At 47.6% G+C, this 22,542-nt stretch overlaps 1 protein-coding gene across 22 annotated transcripts in view; it reads left to right on the plus strand.

The window, feature by feature from the left end:
• The first annotated feature begins 429 nt into the window (after positions 1–429).
• Positions 430–22,542, plus strand: part of LOC308127657 (muscleblind-like protein 2a) — a 43,798-nt gene continuing 21,685 nt past the window's right edge. For 11 of the 22 annotated variants that reach the window (XM_080492832.1, XM_080492837.1, XM_080492834.1 and 8 more), the window contains exons 1-2: positions 443–654; positions 8,913–9,812. In XM_080492832.1, the coding sequence (XP_080348958.1) occupies positions 9,639–9,812 (174 nt within the window). In that variant the 5' untranslated portion in view covers positions 443–654; positions 8,913–9,638. Of the gene's footprint in view, positions 655–3,608; positions 3,958–8,912; positions 9,813–22,542 lie in introns of those variants that run through there. The other 11 variants (XM_080492833.1, XM_080492827.1, XM_080492835.1 and 8 more) reach the window with 6 other exon arrangements.

The raw sequence follows: 22,542 nt of genomic DNA on the forward strand, positions 1-22,542 counted from the left end.
ATGAAGATCTTCGTTTAAACGTCTGTAATGTGTTAATCTTGTGGATTGGAGGCTACTTTGACAGACAGACGTGCTGCTTCATAAATCACTGGTCACATCTTTTCCTTCAGGGAGATTCACTGTTGTTGCCTTGGTAACAGCCGCCCCCCCACACTCCCTCCCCTCCATCCCTGCCATTGCTTTCACTGGACTGTACCATGTTCACTGTAGGTCGGAGCCGGTCGTGTTTATCAAGTAAAAGTAATTTATTCTCTTAAAGTGCACCAGGAATGATATTACAACCGGTTTATAAATTGTAAAATTTCATTCCAGCTGGGATTATTGCGGGTGTAGTGGATAGTAAATGCGTTGTTAATGTTTCAAGGAGTGTAATAACCCCCTGCTACGAGGCGCCTTCAACATTTCCTCGAACTGTCAAAATCGCTTGTTGCTTCCGACCCGAGCCTTAAAAGTAGTTAGCGAGCTAGCGTGTAGCCAGCGGAGGCGTACCGAGGCGTTTCGCCGCATTCCCTCTCCGAACCTGGGAAAGTTTGCAGCAGGAATCAGGCCGTGAGCCGAGGACCGGACCCGCCGACCCCGTGCCGACCCCGTGAACCCGGTTCGGAAGCCGAACCAGCCGCGCCGCGGAGCGGAACGTGCAGCTGGATGTGACAGGTAAGCTGCAGGTAGTTAGCCTAGCAGGTAACGTTAGCGCCCGTCCGCTCCTCGGACTTTTTTTTTTACTCAGTTATAAGACATAGACAACATTTCTCCTGAAGCAGCAGAAGTGGTTTAAACTGCCGGTGTGTGAGTGTCGTGAATTTTCTCCGCAGATGCCAGGTGGTTTGCTATGCTAGCCCCTGACATGTTGCCAGATCTGTGGTGAAATCACGCGAAAGCGGATTTCTGCAGGCAAATATTCAACACAAATCAAGTTTACATCAACTCTCAGTGCCTGTGTGTCTCTCCCGCTCAGCTCCAGTGCTTTGTGGGACATGCTGTTACAGAGCAGGTAACGACCTGGTGAAGTCTGCCGGGGGTAGGTCAGTTACTAACTCATTTATTCCACATGTGATTTTATTAAGCTGTCGTCATTGTGTCACCCTGCATGCAAATGACTAGATGCAAACGCAAGGAGGCTGTAAATTGATTGTTTCCGATATTAATGGATGGTGAGATTGAATTGCTGCGGACAAGGCAAAATAAAGCAGCTTTAATGAAACATAAGTGGGAGCATATTTTAATCAACTGCAGCTTCCCAGAGCTTTTACATCTGGGTGAGGTTAATGAGTTGTGATCGGACTTGCTGCAGGATCATGGAGGATAATTGGTGTTTCTGAAAATGCAAAACAGCATATTCAAGTAGAATTGTAGCCACGTAAGACATGCGGACTGCATTAGTTATAGCAATGAGTGGACCTTTGATCACCATTTATATGGAAAACATTGTTTGTGATGGTTATTACTGTAATCCTCTTGAATGGCACTATAACAGCGAGACATGTATGTTCTTATATAGTTCTATAATTCCATTATACTTCATGCTGTTTATAATTTGAGTTATTCTGTTATAACTTAATCATAATCTCTGTTTGCTTTGCTGTGAAACAGTCTGGTTGACCATTTGTCATTAAATCCGTGAAGGATTTCTGGATCATCTCTTGGACTTGGTGTGTGACAGACTTACCAGAATGAGCTCAGAGCGGAAGGAAGCACAACTCTTTGCTGCTTGATATTTGATTACGGCTAATAATAGCAAAAGACAGCTGCCTTTTCATTGATCTGTGTTTGGTGCCCTATTTCTAAGCCCTGTTTTTTTCCCCCCTCTCTTACTGTTGTGTGTAGCCTCACTGTCCAAATACACCGCATGCAGGGAGAATTTTGACATACAGTTTTAACCCATCGGTCTGCATGTTCTGTAATTAGCCATTGTTTCAAAATGTTCCTTTTGTAATTGAAAGTGACGCTGCTTTGGGCCACAGAATCCTAAATGGGACCGAGTGTGAGTAAGCCAAGCCGGCTGGGGTCAAACAGGACAGGGATAATAAGAGGGGAGGGGATACCATGTGGGAAGGAAGTAGCTCGGCTTGTTTGTCTGCCAGGCTTTTGTTTGTTTTCCTGTCGGACAAATCTATTTAGGAGGTCGGCTATCTGAGGTCTGCCAGTGGAAATTAGTAACAAGCAGGCCTTGTTATTGACAGTTAATCAGTAATGTGATTATTGAGAAGTTGGCTGCAGCCAAACGAGGGATTGATAAGCTTCATCTGTCACGGAGCGAGTTTTGCTGTTGTTGGAGATGATTGATATTCCGTTCTGGTTATTCCGGACAAGTTTCATCCTGAACTGATGTTTGGATGTTGCAATGCAGCAGCCTTCCTGTAATCTCCTCCATCTGTGATACGGCAGCGTGAGCCTCCGCTCGCTGATGTTGTAAAGTGACACTTTTCCTCCTGACGAAGGGCTGAGATTCCCCGCCTCCCTGTCTGTGCTCCCAGCAATGGCAGAGTACGTGTCTGTGTGATTGTCCAACAGGTGCCCTGATTCCTAACATGACGTCAGTGTTCTGTGTCGTCTGCTGAGGTGGACAGTTTTTACTCTGGAGAGATTGATCACCCCCCGAACCCCCCGATATCCCCACAAATAGGTTTGTTTATTGTGTAACCGCAAAGCACGTTTATCCTCATTGATGTCAACGAAACACCCAGGCTGCCGTGTCATTCACAACCTTTGTATGAGACCGAGGCAGAGAGGGAGGAAAGCGTAGCGAGGCAGACGCTACAGCTGTTCTATTGAATTCGGATCGAAAAGTCATGAAGCTGGATCTCTGACTCATCAGTTCTGTGACGCTTTGGTTTCATGGCTCATATGATGCCAGCCGGCATGTCATCAGCTGGGTGGGGAGGAGAGGACGAGCAGGGGGAGGAGACAGACCCAGACCTCCCAACTCCCCACAACCACAAATCCTGATGCAATAACAACAGTGTCATTTTCCAGTCCAGTAAATGAGGGAATTGGATTGAAATAGAGCTGTGGTGATTGTGCAGGTGAGAGGAGGAGAAGGAGGAGGAGGAGGAGGAGGAGGAGGAGGAGGAGGAGGAGGAGGAGGAGGAGGAGGAGGAGGAAGAAGAGGATGGGAGGACGGGGGGGGGTCTGAATAGAAGATGAGTTTAGAGGACGGATGCTGAGGGGAGGTCGAGGAGAATCGGTAGGGGGAGGAGGTGAACTGCTCCTGTTTCCTGGGGGGGATGGTGGTAAATATGATGACCGAACATAGACAAGGACGCGGCTGATTTTCTCTCCGACGCTGCAGCAGCACTTTGTTTACTGCCTGTGGTGCAGCTCCAGTTTATACTCCGGAACAGACGACGTAGATGGCAGTGATTCGATTTGAAACGCAGTGAGAATAAATTCACATGAAATTGTGGAAATAACTTGTGAGATCAGGCATTCAGGAGTTGTTACTGTAAGCGCAGTTTTCACCCCATCACTTGGTCTACTCTCTTCCAATCCAGCCACACGAAGAGCTGCGAGTCAGAGCAGCTGAGGTCTCATTGGCCGGAGCTCCGAGGGGGCAGGCTGGTGGGCAGGAAGGGGCTGGCTTTAGGGGGTGTGGAGGGGGAGTTGGTGGTGGTGGTGGAAGTGTTTGAGCCAGATAGTTGGAGTAGACACTCTTCTGCTTCCTGCCCGCCTGCCGGCCCGCCCGCCTGCTTCACTCGCTGCTCTGTGGCTGAGAGAGAGAGAGAGAAAGAGAGAGAGAGAGAGAGAGAGAGAGAGAGAGAGAGAGAGAGAAAATCCCTGTCTCGGCATGGACCTCCGGCTGCAGCAGTCGGCAGCTCGTGAGGAATGACAACAGTTCACATGGTCATTAACTCCAGTCGCTGAGGCTGAAGAGAGCTCCGAGTCGCAGAAACGCCGGGTGCCTCCACTGTTTGGGACGAGAGACAGACAGAGCAGAGCGATGGGACCCAGTGACACGAGGTGGGAAAGAATCGTCATACCGGCTGTCTTTTTCTTTTTTCTTTTTTCAGGAGTTTTGCTGCAGTGTGCTGCATACCAGTCTGGGTGGGGAGGGACCAGGGGGAATGTTTTATCTGTGTGAAGCTGAAAACCAAGAAAGGAGGAGAGAGTATGGACGGAGCGTGCTGAATGCACAGAAGCCAAGCAGTCCTGTAATGGACTTTCCAGTTGTGCTCCTGCGGGAGAGGCATTATCACAGCAGTGGACTTGCCCCTTCCTCTGTGCAAATGTCAGGAGCTCCTTCTTTTTGCCACATGGGCTACATATTTTTCACCGTCTCGAGAAAAAGTTGTGTCGCGTCACCGCTGTCTTTCTCTGAAAAGTTTTCCTCTCAACTCTCCAAATGAGCAGAAAGGTTGTTTGTGCAGAACAGGGTCGGATGTTGTGGCACTCTTTATATATGTAGACACAAATAGCTGATGGCCTGAATGAGGAAGAGCTTCACAGTTCTAATAAGGCCTCGCATCATAATTAACCTTTCCAGTCAGATGGCAGAGTTGACGTGTCCTCAGCTTTCCACTGTCTGTCTTGATTTAGCCTGGCTCTACAGACCCGGGCCCGGTGCGGCCAAGCAGTGGATATCATCCGCTTGCATGGAAAAGGCCAGAGTGGTGTCATGCGTCTGGCTCGGGATCAAGGGGAAGTGGGTGTTTTCTCAAATGGAACATCAGTCCAGCCCTTCCTGTTGAGAACAGAATGGGGGTAAATCAGAGAGCGGCTCCAGAAATCCCCTTTTCTCTCAAACATGTAAATTGCACCTCGAGATGGTATTAAAAAGATTTTGTTCTTGCGAGGTTTTACAGACGTCCTCTGCATGAAAGAGGTAGCCTGACACCAGGGTGAGTTTGCTGAATCATTGGGCTCTTATGTTCTCGAGTGCTTTAGTCTGAAGGCTTAAGATTTCAATTTATTCCTAAAATTGAATATTCAAGAGCTTTCATCAAACATGGTCTCTTCTTAATTTAAGGATGCATCGTATGTCGCATGGACCCACCAGAACAGAAACTATTACACTTATCAGAACAGAACTACACCTCTGGCTCCCAACTGAGCTATAATTAGTTTCTGTAGCTAACCAGGGACTGGACACCCAAACACAAACGCAGAGACATTTTACTTCAGTCAGACGCACTGCGAAACCCTTGAAAAACGAGGTCCCCCGATCCATTATGGAGAACAATGTACTGATCGTGTAACAAAAATTGCTTGCACACCTCAAGTTAAACAGCAGAATGCGTAAGCTATTATTAACCAAATGTTAAATGAATTAAATTATTCATTGTTTCAGAAGCTTAAAGAAGTGCCATAATAACAGGTTGCAGAAGCGGCCAGTGGGGAGGTGAAGCGTTGGGTCTGGTATCAGGAGCAGGGCTCTCGGGTCATTGTGGTTTAGCTGAAGCTATTATGATATGGGACACAGCTACCTGCTGACTCGTCTCCCTACGTAGCTTAGTCCTGGTACAGCCCCTGTTGAGCTCGCTCACCCATCCTTATCGCTAATGGTACTTGATGATATTGAACTCGGGTGTGTAGCTTATGCCAAAGACAATTTCATAAGCATTATAGGCTCCATAGTATTAAATAGGAATTAGGCTGCAGGCTATGGACTCACCCTGATTGGCTCCCGAAGACGAAAGGGAACATTTTGTAAGTTCACAAGCTGGTGACGTAATGCCACGAGCTGCCTTTGGTTTCCTTGAGGACAGAGAACATTTTGATAAAGCCTTAAATATAAAGCTCTCTCGTTTTCCATGAGTCACTGGAAAATGCACATTTTCCTAAGTCCTTTCCACAATGAGGCCCTCTCTCCACAGCCTTGAAAAACATTGACCACTTGTTCCTCTTTTCCATGCAAATGACTATACAAATGTGGTTTGGCGGCATAAAATGGTAATAAATGGAAATGCAGGCACTCGGGTACCCCGCTCAGGCACTTGTCTGTCACAGTCGTTGGTGTTTTCGCTTTATTTTGCTGGCAACACCTGGCTGATGCCACAGCAAACGCTGCCGCCAGCTCACGGCCAATAGCGAGCAGGTAGCTTATCGTCTGTGAACAAACACAAGCAGCTAAGATAAACTGCGTCGGGCAGACAGAGCATACAGATACCAGACTAATGGGTTACATACGTGGTATTCAGAGGTCACGCCAATGACTTTCACTGGAGACACCCCCAGTCCCGCTGACTCTCATTCAATTAAGCAGGCTGACCAAGATAATGCCCCTGCCAGCTGGCCTTCGTAAGCGTCAGTAATCCATAAAGTCTAGTGCTGTGGTGCTTTTCTTCACATCTCTATGCTGCTTTATCAGGTCACTCTGTCTGCCCACTGTTTGTACACCACACACAGGGGACAAAGTCTCCTGACCCCAGGACGTATACGAATGTGCCGAGGTTTTGTTAGATATCAGTCACAGGATTGAATTGACGACCAGGTGAGCTGAACTCTCGTTCCTCCTTGTCTTTTGGGTCGAATGCAAAAGCAGCACTGCCCACGGAACAACTTAAAGCAGCCAAACAGAGCCTGCTTCTGCCGTGGGGGTTCTCTGGTCGCGCTTATCTCTAAAGTTTGATTTCGCTCTCATGCAGATTTTATCTTGAAATGGTATTAAAAAGGATTTATTGCCTGGTAGACATCCCCTGCATGAAAGAGGTAATCAAAACATGCTGCGTGTTTCTTTCCAACCTGCTGACCATCTGTCCTTCTGCCCTCTCATATCAGCAGCGTTGTCCTCAACGCGTCTCCGGCCTGCAGCCAAGCTAAGCACGGTCCTCCCCCCCACACCTGAAGCTTGTAAAAAACTGTACTCACTGCCTCTGACTGCAGCTCCAATTTTCCAAAGTAGTCATTATCGCAGAGCATTTTCTTTCCACTGTGTGTTTGAGTCTCTCGTGCTCTGCTGATGGGATGTTATTACATGTCAGTGGTAACAGTTGTCCCAGCAGGACGACAGCAGAGACTGTGCTTGTGTTTTAAGACAAAAAGGGCTCAAGTTGGACCTCTACCTCTCAGATAGATTGATGAAGCACATGATGGCCGAATCAATACAAATAAGTCTTTCATTGTTTCCACCCTATCGATCCCTACCATACTGTATGTTGTATTGCAGTATTGCAGAGTATGGCGGCATGTGCTTCTATCTTACTTCCATCCACATGAGGGTCCTTTTGATCTTCACGCCTTTTCGTATATCTTCCGTGGCCAACGTTGTTTGTATCCTGCTCAGATGACCCGAGCCAACCCGTGACCACGCTGTCATTCTGCTGGATTTCCAATCAGAGCGTTCAGCGCCGTAAACTCCCACTTCATCCATGTAGTGACTATGAAAGGAAGTCGTTTCCCGGAGAAATGGCCCTGTCGTCCCTTCATGCACTGAAAAAGTAGGTTAGCTTGATCACAGACTTCTTATGGCATCTAAAAATACGGAGAGATTAATTGTGAAAGGTCAGATCTGACATGATTCTTACCTGACTGTCTCTTCTGCAGCGATTGGCTCTCTCCCCGGGGAGACGATGTGAAATTAAATCCTTGCCTCGGAGAGTGGAGCCCGGGCGTCGTTACGATGGGGCGAGGAAGCTTCTGATCTCATTTCACATGATCAGCAGTGAAGTGGGACAATATGATGAGCTAGACAACGGTCAGAATTCATAGGCTTGGAGCAGCGTTGTGTTGGTGGGCGACCGAAACAGTGTGAAAGTTTTCCGTCTTGCTTTCACACGTCAGAAGTCAAACTATACAAACGGAGTTTAGCGAACTCAGTCCAACGGGCGTCTAGCAGACGATGATGTTTATGTCGGGACGACAATTCAAATCTGACGAGAAGCTCTGCACACTTCTTCTCAGTGCGGAGTGAGGATGTCTCTGCTGACGAGTTTGTCAGTCAACTAAACAATATTCATTGAAAATGGTCTGAAAAAGGCAAATCTGAACTCAGCAGCATTAATTCAGGCTAAACATTTTCTATTATCTTCCACAGTGTTAACTGGAAGTAGCTGTTGTGATGAGCTGTGTTGTCTTCTGGGGTGGGGCAGAGCAGATGTCTGGTGGTAAACACTATAAACACGAATGATAAATAAAGACGGTGCTTATGAAGAAGAGAGTGGAATCGTTTCCCCCAAATATATATTCAGATATATGAAGCAACGACAGGATAATCTTTTGACAAGAGTTTTTTTTCAAGCCGTCTTGATCTCCCCCCTGTTCTGATGTCCTCAAGCCTCTTTCCCGCCTCCAGTCAACAGGAAAACATTTCCAGATGTACAGAAGCAGTAGCTCAGTGATAGACTTCGTACACTGAAGCAAAAGGTCACTTCCTCAGGTTGCCGCTCCGCCAGTCGTGCCCCTGCCTTCCTCCCCAGACAGTAACCAGATGAGGCACATCTATACGTTCCCCTCGCGGATATCCCTGAACATTGCAGGACACTGGACAGCGTCATGACCATGTCTGGCACTGGCACATGCATCTGTCCCGGTGCCTCTCCGGCTGCTGGACGTCTGCCTGGAAAAGTGCTGCGCTGCACGGTTTTCTATTGGCTGGAAGCGTCCCTCCGTGCGTGACTCTACAGGGCAGGTTGGACCCCGGGGCTTTTTCTCCCCCCCGTCTGCCACTGCTCCCGTCCACTGTCTCACAACATCCACTGCTTTGTGTTGACTGTGTTGCAAAGCCGGTGGGCTTGTAGTTACCTCGAACAGAGGCACACAGCCGTGGCCAGGGGACTTTCACTCAAGTGGCTTCTGAATAACCTCATAGCTGCTTTTTTTCCAGGTTTACCAGGCCCTCCAGGGCAGTATGCACACAAATTCAGATTGACGTGCATAAGCAAACACTGTTAATGCCCGTTGAGGCGCGTTAGATAAATTGTTGCCCATCATATTCAGAAAATAACCTCTCATTTCCTCATTTCTCCTCTTCATTTCAGATCACTGACAGAAAGTGCCTTGTGAGACAACTTCCCTACTTGAAGATCCCTGAGTGTTTCTGAAGAGCTCCAGATTACTTCCCTCTCTGCTGGTGACAGGACGCAGCTCAGCCACAAGCGTCCCTGCCCCTCGCTGCGTCCTCAGCCGTCCTCTGTGTGACGACGTGGAGCTGCTGCACTGCTGGCCGAGGTGCCGACGCCCGGAGAGCGCACACGACTTCTAAACAACAGAAAGACACAAACTGTGTGGTCCTGAACTGTGGCGTCGTACCTCGAAATAGCAGCACGGTTGCATTCGGCCCTGCACAGACATCATCACTCATTCGGGGGACGTTTTGGGGACGAGCTTCTCTCTGAGCATGCTCCCTCTGCTGTGCCAGAGGTCTGCGGCTGAGACTTTCTGATTGATGAACAATTAGATGTGTGACTGACAACCGTCTCAGTGTAGTGGTGCAGTCCCATGCTCAGGTCACCGAGACTCTCCTGGTCCATCACCTCCACCTTCTGCCTGCAAGGACAAGCCTCACTCTTCCACCCCACGCACATCGTTCAGAGCTACATGTTCCACTAGTTCTCTCTTATCTACTGTTTTTTTTTTAAAATTCTTATTATTTTTTTATATTTTTTAACTGGAACTTGCTGAAACTCCTCCCCAGAGAGGAGAGCCTCCTCCTTACAACCCAAGTGGCTCCTCTCCGCCCCGGCTCCCCAGCCAGCGCCGCTGATATGGCTCTGAACATCGCCTCCATACGGGACACTAAATGGCTGACCCTGGAGGTGTGCCGGCAGTTTCAGAGAGGGACGTGTTCGCGCAGCGACGAAGAGTGCAAGTTCGCCCACCCGCCCAAAAGCTGCCAGGTGGACAACGGGAGGGTGATCGCCTGTTTTGACTCGTTAAAGGTGAGAAAATGCAGAAATCCTTTGTCCCTGACATTAATATTCATCTCAACCGGTTGCAGTGTGTGTCTGCAGCACCAATATAACCTGTGATGTAAAGCGTTACAGCTTTTGGCCCTTAATGGTCAGTGGGTGTAGGTTGTCTGCCCAAATTAGCATGTGTGTCAAGTGCCCATGCTGTGCTGCAGCGAGGAGACCAGCCTGACCTATGAAGCTAAACGCCACAGAGGTCTGTTGTCATGTACACGGCCAGCGGAGTGCGTGTGCGCGCGTGTGTGTTTAATACGGTAAGTTCATCTAATGTTACTGCACCTTGTCCATCATCTCCACTTGTGGGTGAACATCTGATCGCCTTGAGTCGTTCCATCGCTTCCATTTCTGGGGGCACGTCAGCTGTCGTACACAACCAACAAACAGCATAAACTGTCCCAGCTTGTTTTGCAGCGGCCGGTTGTCACGGATACAAGACGGCATGTCGGCTTTGTTAATGACAGATGTGCTGGATGGACTGAATGTGCTTTGTGTTTTACATCGTGTTGCCTTGAGGCTATATTTAAGCATGTATTCCCTTAATGGAGACGTGTAATTTATCTCTTGACCCCATTTTATAAAGTTAAGATGCTGCATTTGACCTTTTTCAGAGCAGTGTTGTATCTTCAATTAGATTAAAACTGGACACTTTAAAGTTTTCCCTCAATTATAACAAGGTCGATTCACTCAAGCCCCCACATGCTGCAAAGGAGTCGGCTGCACCATTATTTTCAAGCTGTGCGGAGGGAAAAAAAAAACAAAAAAACAGACATGACAATGATAAATAGCTGCAGAAACTAGAGCAGAACAGTGGAACTGTGAGGAGTTTGTCTTTTTTTGAATATGAACCAGAGCTACGTTCCACTGCTTGGAAAGTGTACTTCTCACTTTCCAAGGTTGTGTACAAGGTCAGTGCCCAAACACAAGATTTATATCAGGGAGGGAGCTGTTTTGTAATTCGAGTGCAGTCCCTTTTTTTTTTTTTTTTTTGCTAAATCTGGGGACATTATTGAATTCTGATCCAGTGAGTGATCGCCATCGTCCCTCCTGCATTAAGTTACAGTTTGAGGCCTCGCTCTGAGCGGGGCCGGCTGGAGTTAGATCTCACAGTCAGACACTGAGTGACATTTTCTCCCCAGCTGTCAGATTCTTGTTATGGCTTCATGTGCACACAGCTGACTCTAATAGTGGCTGATTTGTTGTTTCTCCATGCAGAGGCAGGTCCAACATGGAACGAGTGACAGGTTTTGTGGAGGTTTTTTTTTTTGGGCAGCTCCAACAAGGCAGCCGCATTTTATCCAGACTACGAGCAATGGTGCATGTAAAGACTGAGGAAGACACACATTTCTTTATCTGTTTCAGACAAGTTCAGGCCTTAGAGGTCAGGTCACCAGTCCATTGGAGGGCAAGCACCAAAGAGACATCAGTGCTTTAATTCATTAAATTGACATTACTACACTTATCTTCACCGACGGGGTTGATATGACTGACGTCATTGGTATCATGGGATTTCATGTGTTTCCTGAAGTGAAAGTCGACCCCGGTGACCAGAATTGTCCTCCGTTGTGTCCAACAGCATTTAAAGAAAAGACAAACATGGCCTGGACGTGACTCACTGCTATCTTTGGATCAACTGCCGTAAACTCTCAGTAAATGTATGGACACGGGAGACAAAGTTTCTCTCTCTTTCTCTTCCCCCACAACCTAGTGACAGGAGGAGAATACACGAGTCTCTGTACTGTCGACTCCAGCCCACCCCCTCGCTCTCAAACACTCCCCTCGTGACAGTTAAGAGAATGAGCGCTTTCTTATGCGCCAGGAAATGTGTTTGGCTCCACGGCAGGCTGATTTTCACCCCATTACGGCCGTATCGTCTTCCTGGCTCTTCTCACCTGATAGGGTTATCGCAGCAGCGTCGGGCGCCGCCATGCGTGACTCGGTCAACGATCAGAAGGCTGCTTTTCATAAACACGCCGAAGCTGCGACCATGTTGCCTCGCCTGTCAGGCAGAATCATACTGTTTTGGTTGTTGGTTTCAGGCTGAGTTTGTAAAAACACCCCTGCGATCACAATGGCTCCTTGTTTCCTGCCAAACTGAAAGTATTTCCCTGTTATCTCAGGTTTGTTTTGGATACGACCTGCACAAAGCCTGATAATCACTTGTTCATTTATGACTTCTTACTCAGCTGCTTCGCTGCGTGTTTGGGCTGCACAGTGTTTAGGAAACTTCTGATGACTCGTGAGTTGACATTATGGAAATTACAGGTGTCCCCGACGCATTTTTTAAAAAGGTGTAATTCATTTTAAACATAATGCGGTGTGACTACTCAGCGAGGCGGCTGTCGTTCCTCATGGGAGGCGGTGGAGGAGACATAAATGCCTCCTCTACTTTTCTTTTGGTTCATTTAAATTTCAGAGTGTGAACGGTTTGTTGCTCTTGTGTGGGCATCCATCTTCAGTGACCTGAAGAGAAACCTTCAGCCTTTTCAGACCTCCGCCTGAGCCAGGTGCACATATAGGGAATGATGTGGGCTCACTCTCACAAGTTTCACTCTTCTGATGCAGAGGAGTGACCAGGATATTAGCAGTAGGAATGACCGGGGGGGGGGACCCTGGCTCGGGTTGCCCTCGCTTCCTCAATCAGAAAGCTTGCAGCATCCTGACACCGAGCCCCTTTCAGAGTTTCTATCGTGTAATGTTTGGGGGATTATTTTGGTCCCCTGTTCCACACTGCAGCCTTCTCAATGCTGCGTCTGTCATCTCTCAAAATAGGACGAGCTGCTTCATCTCTGTCCAGCCAAAGCCGCGTCCAGGTCCTGTCGGGAGACGAGAGGTGACTCCTGAGGTGTCATTCGTTTTCATTCAGACTTGACTAGAACAAATGACTTCAGCTACGGAGGTAGCGGTGGGACCTGTTTCTGTGTGTCGCCTGCTTTTTCACCCCTTTGTCTTATTATATCTCACTGTAGAACAGCTAAAACACCTCAACATGCAAAATCTGAACGGTATTACTTCACCTGCATATGCCGTTTATTCATTATGCAATCTGTGGGAAAAGTGTAATATTGACCAAAATCACAACTGTTTGTTGATTTATAGTTCAAGAGAAAAAGAAAGAAACGTCTTACTCTATCACTGATTGTTTTATGAGTACAGTGGCTGAATGTTTAGTCTCAATTTGTCATATCTATTTAGCTTTTTAGGATTTCATACTATCTGGGAGGAACTGGTTTGGTTCCGAGGCCAAATACACAAGAGTTTATTGACTATTTCTCTATTTTTTATGCAGGAGGGTTGTATGTTGCCAGCGGTTACATAAATCCAAACAAGCCGCACCTCTTTCAATGGGTTGCACAACTATTATTTCTGTGATTTTTTTATTGCCTCATTCTTAGTTTGGAGGAAACAGGAAGAACCGAGGAAATTACCAAATACACAATAGCTTAAATCGGACCTGGACATCAGGTTGTTTTTTTTTGAAGCAGGACCCTGAAAGGTTAGATCTGTCCCTCCCACCCTTTAACTTTAGCGTCTTTCCGTCAGCGTGAGCGATAATCGATGGAAGCGGCAGCGGCTTCACGAGCGTGTCGCCGCTGAAGCCATTTCCTTGAAGCTCTTTGATACTTGTTGCTCTGTGACCATGGAAACTGTGACAGCGAGGTGGAGGAGGGGTGCGAGCGAAGGAGAGCGCCGGAGGAAATGAGCGACAATGCCCACCTAAACTGAGTTAATGAAATCACTTCGGTCATGTGATGATGTCAGCAGACAAGTCTTCTCCTCCTGGGTCGGGCTCCTCTCGGTCGTTTCAACAGACGGCGGTCTTGTTGAATGCGTTTGGCTGCTTGTCATTCCTCATAACACACGCAGACACATGCAGATTCTAAATAAAGCATAAAACAGATTTAAACACTAAAAATAAGCAGCTTGTGGAAGGATGGTCATTTGGAATTACACCCAGATAAAGAGGCAGTGCTTTGTGCTCATCAGATGGTGGATAATCAGGTCTGCATGGCGTCTCTACCAGGTGACCATCACACCTCGCTGAGCTTTAGCAGCCTCCGAGGTGAGGGGGGGGGTGGGTGATCATGTTTCCCCAGCTTGTCAAAACCAAAGTGTTCAGGCAGGAGAAACAATAGGGGCAACTTTCAGGTGCGCAGGCTTGTTTTCTCATTTGTATCACACACTCGGCGCAGCCCCCCTGGGGACGATGCGCCCTGGTTTCCCTCACTCCGTAAGAACATCTTAATCCAGGCTCTGCTGCAAGAGAGCATACCGTAAGGGGCGAGGGGGGGGGGGGGGGGGGGGGGCTGAACCAAGCCAATAAGGAAGTGAGGGAACCTGCAAAAAGGAGGACGTGTTAATATTGGAACGGTGAGGGACATGGTGGATGGACAGGGAGAGAGCGACACTTCAGGCCAGACAGGGAAAGCAGAGGAACATTTTGAAACCAATTATTAAAGACTGCGTCCACAACCTTCACTTCCTCACAGAAACCCGTCCAGACACACTCACACACTTATTTCCAAGTTTACAGTTTTCACATGGAGCCACCCTTCCTCCACTCACTCCAGCTTATTGCATTTCCAGGGGATCTTTAGGAAGCCTCAGTGAACATGAACTTTATGCCCGTGGCCTCGGCCCCCTTCTCCTCTCTTGTTTTAAAAGATGGGCTCGGCTGCATTCCTCAGCGTAATCCTCTCGAACTGGGCCACACCCTGGGCAGAGCAAACATGTGGAGGGAATGTGTGCGGCGCAGCGGGAGCTGGTGTTCCCCGGGGTCATTCACACAGACACAATGAGGCGCTGACTTGAGCCTAATGTGGGGGCTGCGCCGGACGCGGCATGCTTTGATGAACCCCTAGGAGACCCCTACTGCTGCCGCTCCTCAAACAGCCCTCCTCGCAATGCGTGCACGCTCACCGTCTTGCCCGTGAAAACCTTGCCAAATTTCATTTGATCCGTGTGATTTCACCGCTGCCTCGATCTGAACGTAGTTTTAATGACAACACGGAGGAAGCTCAGTGTCTCATGACCCCGGTCCAGTTCCTCAGTCAGTCCTGAGCCAGTGGGAAAAGTGTGACTCCAGTAGAAGAGCAGCGTTGACACTGATTGGACGACCTCCACCAGAGCAATTCTCTTTTCTGTGTGAAGGTTCAATTCTCTGCCAAAGCAGTGGAACAAAACTCAGCTGGGAATCTTCTCTGAGAGCTACAAACAAACTGATGCATGGAACAAATTACATTGTCTGGCAAGTCACCAGTCCATCACACACACACACACACACACACACACACACACGCACACACACACACACACACACACACACACACACACACACACACACACACACACACACACACACACACTGATGTGACATTGAGATTGGTTTTGAATGCAGATTGTTGTGCTTTGCAGCTAAATTAAGTCTTGTAGTTTCAATTTAATACATTTCTTCCTCACATATCAAATGTATCCTGCACATGGTGATTTGCTCCATCTTATTTCTTTAAATCCCACACATCTAAATCCACTTTGTCCTTTTACTTTGAGCCTTCCTACGGGCCGACACATTTCGTATTGCTTCTGTTGATCACAATAATTGATACAGGAGGGCAGACACGGTATAAAGTGGGCCACTGCATTGACCCACATTGCTGTGGGCCGGTTTGTGTGTGTGTGTGTGTGTGTGTGTGTGTGTGTGTGTGTGTGTGTGTGTGTGTGTGTGTGTGTGTGTGTGTGTGTGTGTGTGTGTGTGTGTGTGTGTGTGTGTGTGTGTGTGTGTGTGTGTGTGTGTGCAGCAGTCCCTACATTTCAGGACTAGATGAGGCTTCACGTTCCATTCTCAGTGCTCCGACTCTCCTCTCATTTTATTGATGGTCATTTTTCACACAGGTGACGATTTCTAAATAACAGCACAGGGGAGAGCACAAGCGTTCCTGCAAAGGCAAACCGGTGCATCTCTTGTTTTGGGATTTCACAGCAGATATTTCCACTTTGCATGCTTTATGTTGAGGCGACTCCTCGGATGATGGCGTTCGTATTCAGCAGTAGTTCCATTGCAAATGAGGCACACAGGCATAGCATTTCTACATGTTTTCTTTGAGAGTGCCACGATGGACAGCTCACAAATATGAAGCCTAACAGATGCACTGCAGGTAACACTGACAAAGGCAAATTATATGAATAAGTTACTAAAGGTATGATAAATGTAGACGGCCCCTGGCGGACAGTCTTTTCCAGGTTCTTCTGGTGAACAGTTTTGCCTCTTATTGGGGGCAGATGGACTATAAATCCAGATTTATTTTTGAAATAGGAATATTTCAGATGTGAGGAAAAGTATTTGTCTTTATTCGGTATCAGACTATCGGCGGGAGCTTCCATGCATGAGAATTTATTTATTTTTTGATGATAAAAATCTACCAATGTGTCACTTTCGTGTCGCTGCTTTATGTTCACACTTTAAATTGCTCAGCAGCGCTGGATAGTGAATCCCAAACTCCAGAGGATACGTAGGATACGTAGCGTGGTCCGCCTACTCGCTGCAGCACTCTGCTAATGCACAGGTTTTCTCTTGGTTTGAACTCGAACCCTTTTAAATCTTCCCTGCAAAACAAAGAAGAATAAGTGTGGCACTTCGGTTGTCCGACGTCATCTTGAATAGTAGGTGTTGTTCACCCAGCGATCTGCCTGCAACATGATGGAGAGACAGAGAGCTGAAAATCTGCCCATCTGCTGCACCAGTGTCTCACCTGGTCTCAGTCCGCCCACTGCCTCTGAGTCATCCTCTCTTTCCATCGCTCTCCGCTGCCCACAGTGCTGATCGAGTGCTCCGTTCTCCGCTTTTTTTCTGCTGCCTTTTCCTTACAGCAACTCCGATCCGTGCTGCAGAGTCAATGCCATCCTCGCCATTTGATGATTTCAAAGCCAGCTGGCCTCAGACTGCCTCGCTGCTGCAGTAGCTGTTGCTGTTGTGAGCGCCGCTGCAGTGAAGCTGAAGGCAGATCTGTGGCGAGTCAGGCAGGAGGCGTGCTGCGTGCTTGACCTTTTACCATCGCTGACATTAATTATTGATATATAGTTTCATCATCAGTCAGAAGCAGACTTCAATCAACCTGAGACAAGCATTCAAATCCAGTTTTATTCAGTTGAAAGTGATTTCATTAAAAAGTGAAGATCTTGAGAGGAAAATCTGTAGCCTCCAGAGTTGTTTTTACTTTCTTGGAAAGGCCACTGTTGCCTGCTGCTGGATGCAGTATGTTGCTCATATGAGCAGTATACTCAAGCATATGGCCCGTTTTAAACAAATAAAATAATAACTGCAGTAGACGCCTGCGGACTGCTTCCCCGAGGCTGCTCTTAATCCTCCTCTGATTGGAAAATGGACAAAGTTACAAAAAGGCAGAGCTCAAGATGCTTCACAGTTCCAGCACAGCCACCCTTAGCCTGTGCACGCACACACACACACACACACACACACACACACACACACACACACACACACACACACACACACACACACACACACCATCGGGAGCTGCTAACAGTGAGACCGACAGGCCCAGCTGTCTCCCAGGGGCCGCTCTTTATAATGAGACAGAGATCTTCTTAATTGGCTTCATCTAATGAGGCAACAGAAATGCAATCTGCAGGGGCCCTGCTCCAGAAAAAGATCCCTGCCTCCTGGTTTTTTTTTTTTTTTTCTTCTTCTTCTCCCCGTCTGTGTCGAACATGCAGTGGAGAGCCAGGCAAACCATGACATCCCGGTCCCACGTGCAGACATGTGAAGACATGCCTGAGCTGAATGTCAAAGCTCTGCATGTTGGCATGTCACCGTGAGAAATGACTGCTCATGAAAGCGAGGAGTGCGCGCAGCCTGACAGTGACGGGCATGGGCGCGTCTTCTTTAAAAGCACATTGTCAGTGCGACAACTCCTTCTTCTTTCTGCTCAAGGCGTTCTGAGTCACGTCTCATTTCGGCTCCGCGAGCTCCAGCGACGGACTGAATCGGTCCCCCCGGACGCCGACGAGCCGATGTGAGACGGCGTGTAGGTGTGATCTTTATGATTTAATATCTTCCTGCTCTGTAAACATAATTAGAAAGAGGAAAAGGTCGAAATCAGATCACATCATTGGCCGGTCACCCCAAACAGTCCCACAGTTGCACTCCGTGCCACAAAGCTGCAGCTCACTCGAGGCCAATCCAACTTCTCTCTCAAACGTCGAGCTTTGATAGGCGAGGCGGTGCCCGCTCCAAATCGTTGTAATTTGATTGGGGCTCGTCTGGATGAAAGACTTGGAGCGAACTGCTGCGGTGTTTGTAAATGAAAGCTGTTTTCACAGCAACACAGATGCAGAGAATTCAGATTTTAAATGAAGTGCATTCTGACAGCAGCACAAATGAAGGTTTGTTCAAGGATAAAGCCTTTTTAATGCTGCATGTCTTATTGTGTCTCGTTATTTCCATCCAGAAATTATAATCAGATGTTGTTCAAATGCAGATTGACTGTTATTCTTGGGGGGCGGGGGGTAGTTTTTAATATCCTGAGCAAACTGGAGGTATTATTTGGATCCTACATGTGCTCCTCTCTCTTTCCGCACACGGTGGCCATACCATAGAGGTCAACCTGAGGTCACAGCGGCATATCTGCCTGTGTGTGCGTGTGCAGGTTTGGCTGACGGTGGGGGGGAAGGGGATGCAAAGTTCATGGACGAAAGTGAGATGGCCAATTTCACACCCAGCAGATGCCTGCACCAGTGACCCACGGCGACAGGTGGGGGACACTAATTGGCAGCGCGCCCCCTCACAGAGCAGGCTGACCCCATGGCGAGGCCAGGCCAGGCCAGGCCAGGAGATGAAGCTGGGTCAGAGAGAGGAAGAGCACTGTGGAGATGGAGGGATATGAGCTCTTTCCACCATATTTGATCTTCTCTTCTGGATTATCCAACGCCGGCTCCCAAGCTGAAGACCTCCGTTTAGCAAACAAAGAGGGAGAGACCAGCAGAGTGACGGGGGTGAACCCTGTGATGCATATCTTTACCTGCATCAGATGGTTTCTAGCAGCTTTGTGAGTCAGTGTGTTCTGGTTTATCGATCTCATATCTTTGAGCAGAAGCCACTTGTTACTGGAAAGAAGCCCATGCACTCGTTTAACTCTCCTCCTCTGCGCTGTCTTGTCTTCTGGGAGTGTTTTTCATCATCTCCTCGTAGGATTGGAGTCTCAGAGGTCTCATCACCACAGCCAACAAACAACATGCCCAACTAGGCGACGCAGCACTTCATTCCCTTGTGGTTTCACGTGTAGAAAAATGAAATTACACCGGAGATATTCCACGGTTTTTATTCCTGTTGTGTTTATTTGTGCATGTAAACGCCATGTTTTTATCGCGACTGTCTTCTGTCCGTCTCACGCATGCAGGAATCTAAATAACTGAGACTTTCTATTTCAAGCGTGATCAAAGGTGCGAGATAAGGTTCCTATCAGGAAGATCAGTGTGATTGTAAATGTCTGCCAGACTCTGCAGCAGAACCTCAACTTTTTTTTTGTCAGCAACCATAGCTTTAATCTCCAAACTGGAGAGTAAGCAGCTCCACAACATTTCTGCCCCTATCTGCTGAGTGTGTTAGAAAGAGGCTTTGATGAATAGATCTGCTCTCTCCCTTCCATCTCATTATCCTCCTTTATCTGTTTTATGGATTTACACAACTCCTCAACACGCGTGGACACGTGGTCGATAGTGTCAGCGGGAAGGAAGATACTGTACGAGCTACACTTTTCTTTTAATTCCTCAATATTGTTTGTAGAATTTCCCTCATCGGGGATTGAATTTGTGTTTGAGCAGTTTCTGTCTTTGATTGACTCAAGTCGTATCTGTTGACAAAGGTATAATTGGTTTCTGCTGTTTCCCCTTGAGGGTGTGACACACTTTCTTTTTCGTCAAACTGGGCCATCAACAATGTGTAACCTATTTTTAAAGAAATCTGTTTTGGGGCTGGGTGAAGTTGGCGATTGGTTGTACAACCGAGTGTCGAATCAGGGCAGAGCACAAGCATCTTCCCAGCTTGTTGGAAGCAGAATAGAGCCTCTTGTGTTTCGGTTGCGTCTCACCGACCAACAGACTGACAGGTGGCGGCGTCACAGTGGGTTCTTCAGGTGGGACCAGTGCTAACGGTTGTGTACCTGTCAGCTTCATGCCGGCGTCCCTCTCTGTGCTGCTCTGAACGCTTGTTTGTGTGTGCAGTATTAAATGAGCTCTGAAGGGTGGGTTTCATGTCTCAGCAGGTCACAGATGATCAGATTAACTCAAGCAGGGCTCCGGTCTCCAGCTGGATTAGCACCAGGACCAGGACTTTGCAGGTGCCACGCAACGCTGCCATTGCAGCGGCGCCGCCTCCGAGCGCTGCGATAAGATGACACATGGGCCGTTACCTCAGCCATCGCCTGAATGCTGAGAGCCGTGATTTACTTTTAAATTGCCTTTACTGCTGCACAAATACATGAAAGCTCAGACGCTGTGATGGATGTTTTAGAAACCGCACTCTTAATGGAGTGGTGTATGGACTGAGCAGGGCATCAAAGACACTCCAGCACATTTCTGATTATGAGTGGAATACCTGATGTATGTTGTCTGCTGCATGCAGTAACGATGTGCAGTAAAGCAGCCCGATGAGATTTAACGTGACAAATATGATCTGGCAATTCATTCTTTATCTCGCGACGTGTGATACAGTTTTATTCTCTATTTAAAATTGAACTCTTATATTAAGAGTGGTGCAGTGATACAGTGGGAAGAACTGTTTTTGTGTGTTTTCTCTGGTTATGAAGGCTTCAAATAACTATCTAAAGACAGGTGTGTTAATCTGGATGGATGGATGGATCATTTCTGACCATTTAAAGAGTCATACGTTTCATGTTTTCTCTAATTTGACAGAACACAAAGTGATTCAGAACAACATGCACGCTCCAATAATCTCAGACATGTTGAACACTGAGGTCTTGATTCCACTGAGGTATGAGCTTCTTGCTCGTTGCCTCGTGTGCCGACGACATTTGTCATCCCGCATTCAAAGAACAAGGCTGTGGGCTTGTTCACTGTCTCCCCAATGGGATCGCAGCACTGCTCTGCACTACATATATGTCTTTCTGAAACATCATGTCATTGTTCAAACACTTCCACTGGAATTTAAAAACACGGTTGTGATTTCCTCGCAGCGTTTGATCCGCGGTCTGAGACTTGCGAGTCCGTTGTGTGCAGCGATAACACCGGCATGTGATCCGCAGCTGATACACAACATTCTGCAACTATTCTGAGACGTTACCACGCAGACACACCAAACACGAAAACGGGGCCGGTTGCATCAAGACAAGCGGACACATTCAGTCGTTTTGAGAACCCGGTTCAGCACAGGCGGCCTTTATTATGTGTCTCACATGGAGGTGGGAGTGTTTACTTTTAAAGCCTGTGGGTGAAAGATCCGCGATATCCAGGCCTCCCAGGACAAACAGGCAAGAAATAAGACAACAGACTTTATCTTGCCTTGATCCTCCTCTCCCCCTCTCTGTGCGTATCCCTTCTTAGTCCTCCTCCTCCTCCTCTCTCCTTGGGTAATCTCAGGCGTGTCAGCAGCAGTACCACTCCTTCATCTGTGGGATTACAGCGAGCGAAACAAAGGCACTTAATTACTGCTGAGGCAACACTGTCTTATGTGTGTCTGCTGACTGTGTGTGAGCGCCATGGAGGTAAACCAAGTAAGCAAACCTGCTCCTAAATCACCTGGTAGCTTCCCAATGCAGGAGTGTTTTTTGTTTTGTTTTTGTATACACCCACATTGCTGTTATTTGGAGATTATCCGAGTAGCTCAGTCAAATCTACCTCATGACAGTAATTAAAACGGTGAAGAATTTCAATGTCAGTTTTCTATTGTTTTACATCTACACGACTGCTTCTTAGCCACTCTTCACCATTGATTCTTGTTCTCTATTACCGAGGTAAGCAAAAAGCCCCTGGCTGTCATTTCATAATGGATTTCAAGTATCCCGAAGCCTCCCTGCCTCAAACGGATCCATTAGTCCAAGCGGATCCATTAGGGCCCAAAAACAAAACTGGATCCGTAAGAGGGAGTGCTGTCCCTGTTCGGTGATGAAGGGAAGCCCTGTCCATGTGCATCCAGTGCTGGGATGACCGGGTCGACTCCTATGAGCACTGAAGCGCCCGTTCTGTTGCTGGAGCTTTCATCAAAGTGGTTTCCTCGTCGGCTGCGACACGCTGACCCATAACCAGCTGTTAGTGCCCCTGAGGAGGGAAACGTTTTCGGTAAAATGAGAATGAGGAGAAAAAGGTCTTCTTTAATTGCTGTCCCGAGTAAAATGTGCACAAGGAGACAAACACACTTTCTTATGTTTAATCTTTGAAGAATTGTGGAGCATTGTTGTAATTGCCATTGCCAGTCAGAAATGTTCAGATATTTATAGCCATGGATACAAGTATGTGTAAACAAAGCAGCTAAAGCACATTTGCTGCACACTTCACAAGGCAAACGGCATTAATATGAATGTGGAGACGAAGCATCAGAGGAGAAAGAAGGAGACGTGCGGGGATAATGAGGGATAAGACGGAAGAGTGAGCGCCTTTCCAACCCCCTTTTCTTTTCTCCGCCGGTCACTCGGGATACAACAGGTTCCTGAGCTATGCTGTAAGGGGATTA

This window comes from Lipophrys pholis, assembly GCF_963383615.2.
Source record: "Lipophrys pholis genome assembly, chromosome: 23".
NCBI lineage: Eukaryota > Metazoa > Chordata > Actinopteri > Blenniiformes > Blenniidae > Lipophrys > Lipophrys pholis.